This window comes from Myotis brandtii, unplaced genomic scaffold (assembly GCF_000412655.1).
Source record: "Myotis brandtii unplaced genomic scaffold, ASM41265v1 scaffold97, whole genome shotgun sequence".
In the NCBI taxonomy this organism is placed as follows: domain Eukaryota; kingdom Metazoa; phylum Chordata; class Mammalia; order Chiroptera; family Vespertilionidae; genus Myotis; species Myotis brandtii.
This window is the reverse complement of record NW_005372020.1, coordinates 214287-216658: the sequence shown is the minus strand read 5'-3', so window position 1 is coordinate 216658 and position 2372 is coordinate 214287. Positions and strand designations below refer to the sequence as shown.

Genomic DNA, 2372 nt, shown 5'->3' with positions numbered 1-2372 from the left:
TTTGCACGGCATAGCCCACCGGGAGTCTCCTCTGTCGGTTCTGCTGTCCTCTCCACGCTGTCGCTGTCGAGGCGGCTCTGTTGCCGCGAGGCTCTTCCGGCTCTTCCGGCTCTCGCTCACGTCTGTCTCGGTCTCTGCAGGTGGACCCGGTGTTCACGAGGGAAGTCAAGGCCAAGGTGGAGAGGTGAGCCTCGGGGGGAGCAGGGGTTTAGCGGGAGGGGACCCCAGGGGCCCGCACGTCTCCGCGGCAACGAGTCCCGGGCTCTGTTCCCGACAGGACTCCTCCTTCAACCCCCCCGGACAGTCCCGCGGGACCGGACACTGTGACTTCCCACGTGCAAGCCCGGAAACGTGGGCCCGCAGCGTCCGCCGCTCCCGGGAAAGGGCACGGGTCAGAGGACCGTCTCTCCCCTCTGGGTCACCCCGTTAGGTGATTTCCTCGGGGACCCCCACCCCGGTTTCTACCCCACTTACTGGCCACCCCTTACTGGTCAGCAGCAGGGACTGGGAAATTCTGACGTGTCCCCGTATACAATCAGGCCTCTATATGGCTCACAGACACAGATGCAGGTACAAAAACGCGTGACCGATTATGTGAAAGGACACGTATCAAATCACGGCAGTGGTGGGAAGCGGAGGGGATGGACGTGAGTCAGTGTTCTTGAATGAAAACAAACAAAAGCAGAAAAACTGCCCAGCCGGCGTGGCTCCGTGGCTGAGCGTCGACCTAGGAACCAGGAGGTCAGGGTTCGATTCCCAGTCAAGGGCACAGGCCCGGGTTGTGGGCTCGATCCCCAGTGGGGGGCGTGCAGGAGGCAGCCGGTCCATGATTCTCCCTCATCATTGATGTCTCTCTCTCCCTCTCCCTTCCTCTCTGACATCAGTAAATATGTATATTTTTAAAGGTAAAACCCCCAGGACTAAATACTGTCAACTCCGGGGCAGGAACACGGGCATGGCTTGCGTTCTCCTACTTTAGTGTCTGTTTCTCTCTGTTCACCTGTCATGTCGCCATCAGGAGGTGGGAGGGGGCGGCATTAATATTGGAAAAGCGTCGTTTTCTCAGTCTTCAGGCAGAACCGCAGAGCCTTATCTCGGACTCGCAGTGTCCGGGAAGCCCGTGTCTCGTGTGTTAAATGCATTCGAAACGCCCACCGACGAGCTGGCGGCCGTGTCTCCCCGCCCAGCCCCTCCCGGGGACCCACCGAGAAATGCCTCCCACTCCCAGTCCGTGTGTTGCAGGTCGGCGGGGGTGCGGCTGCTCCCCGAGATGCCCCAGGGCGACCTGCACGCGGCCGAGAAGAACTGCCTCGCCCTGGTCAACAGCTCGCTCTCCGAGGGCATGTCGGCGGCCATTCTGGAGGTAACGGCTCTTGGGCCTTCCCTCGCTTTCCTCCTCGTGCCAGGCACCATCTTCCTCATGTTTCCAGCTTGAAAAATGCAGCCACGTTTCCCCAGGAGCTCAGTGCAGACAACACCGATTTATTCATTCATTTATTTTATTTTCCTGTATATATTTTTTAATTGATTTCAGAGAGGAAGGGAGAGGGAGAGAGAGAAAGATCAATGATGAGAGAGAATCCTGGACCAGCTGCCTCCTGCATGCCCCCTACTGGGGATCGAGCCCGAAACCCGGGCCTGTGCCCTTGACTGGGAATCGAACCCGGGACCCTTCAGTCCTCGGGTCATCGCTCTAACCACTGAGCAAAGCAGCCAGGGCTGGGCACAGCTGCTCTTAAAACGCCCACCACCGCCTCCTCTTCCGCCCGCAGGCCATGGACCTGGAGGTGCCGGTGCTGGCCAGGAACATCCCGGGCAACGCGGCCGTGGTCCAGCACGGGGTCACGGGGCTGCTGTTCTCCGACCCTCAGGTAGCGGGGTCCTTCCCGGGTCCGTGGGTCGGGATGGTTTGCCTGTGCATTTGTCTCAGCATCTTGCACGTTTTCGTCAGCGCTCAGCGCCCCGTCATGGTCAGGGCGGCCCTACACACAGCGGGCTCAGCTGTGACCACAGGGGCCCCCTGGACGCCCCTCTGGATACAACCTGGGGGCGTGTGGGAAACGGGGGGACGGAGGGCCCCTGGGGGTCCTGGCCCGAGCCAAGCCCTTCTCCTCCCCAGGCTCGGGGTGCCCATTGCTCACCCGGCTCCTGGTGTTGGGTGGACGGCCACTCAGCTGGGCCAACGTGTGTGAAGGAAACTGGGAGCCAGTTCGCATCCATTCCCGTGTTTGTGCGAATGGCCGTCCCTCCTGCAGGCCGTTCTCCCGGACAAAGCGGGGAGAGCGGACGCAGACCCGGGCTTGGGGCGCCCGGGCAACCCCCGTGGCCGGTGACCCTGCTCCTCTCCGCTCCCTCCTCGCAGGAGTTCGTGC

General features: G+C 61.5%; 1 protein-coding gene across 1 annotated transcript in view; it reads left to right on the top strand.

Moving 5' to 3' along the window:
* Positions 1-2319, top strand: part of GLT1D1 (glycosyltransferase 1 domain containing 1) — a 28929-nt gene extending 26610 nt beyond the window's left edge. The window contains exons 9-11 of the mRNA XM_014533361.1: positions 141-184; positions 1243-1363; positions 1773-2319. Coding sequence (XP_014388847.1) covers positions 141-184; positions 1243-1363; positions 1773-2192 — 585 coding nt within the window. The 3' untranslated portion in view covers positions 2193-2319. The remainder of the gene's footprint in view (positions 1-140; positions 185-1242; positions 1364-1772) is intronic.
* The last annotated feature ends 53 nt before the right edge of the window (positions 2320-2372 follow it).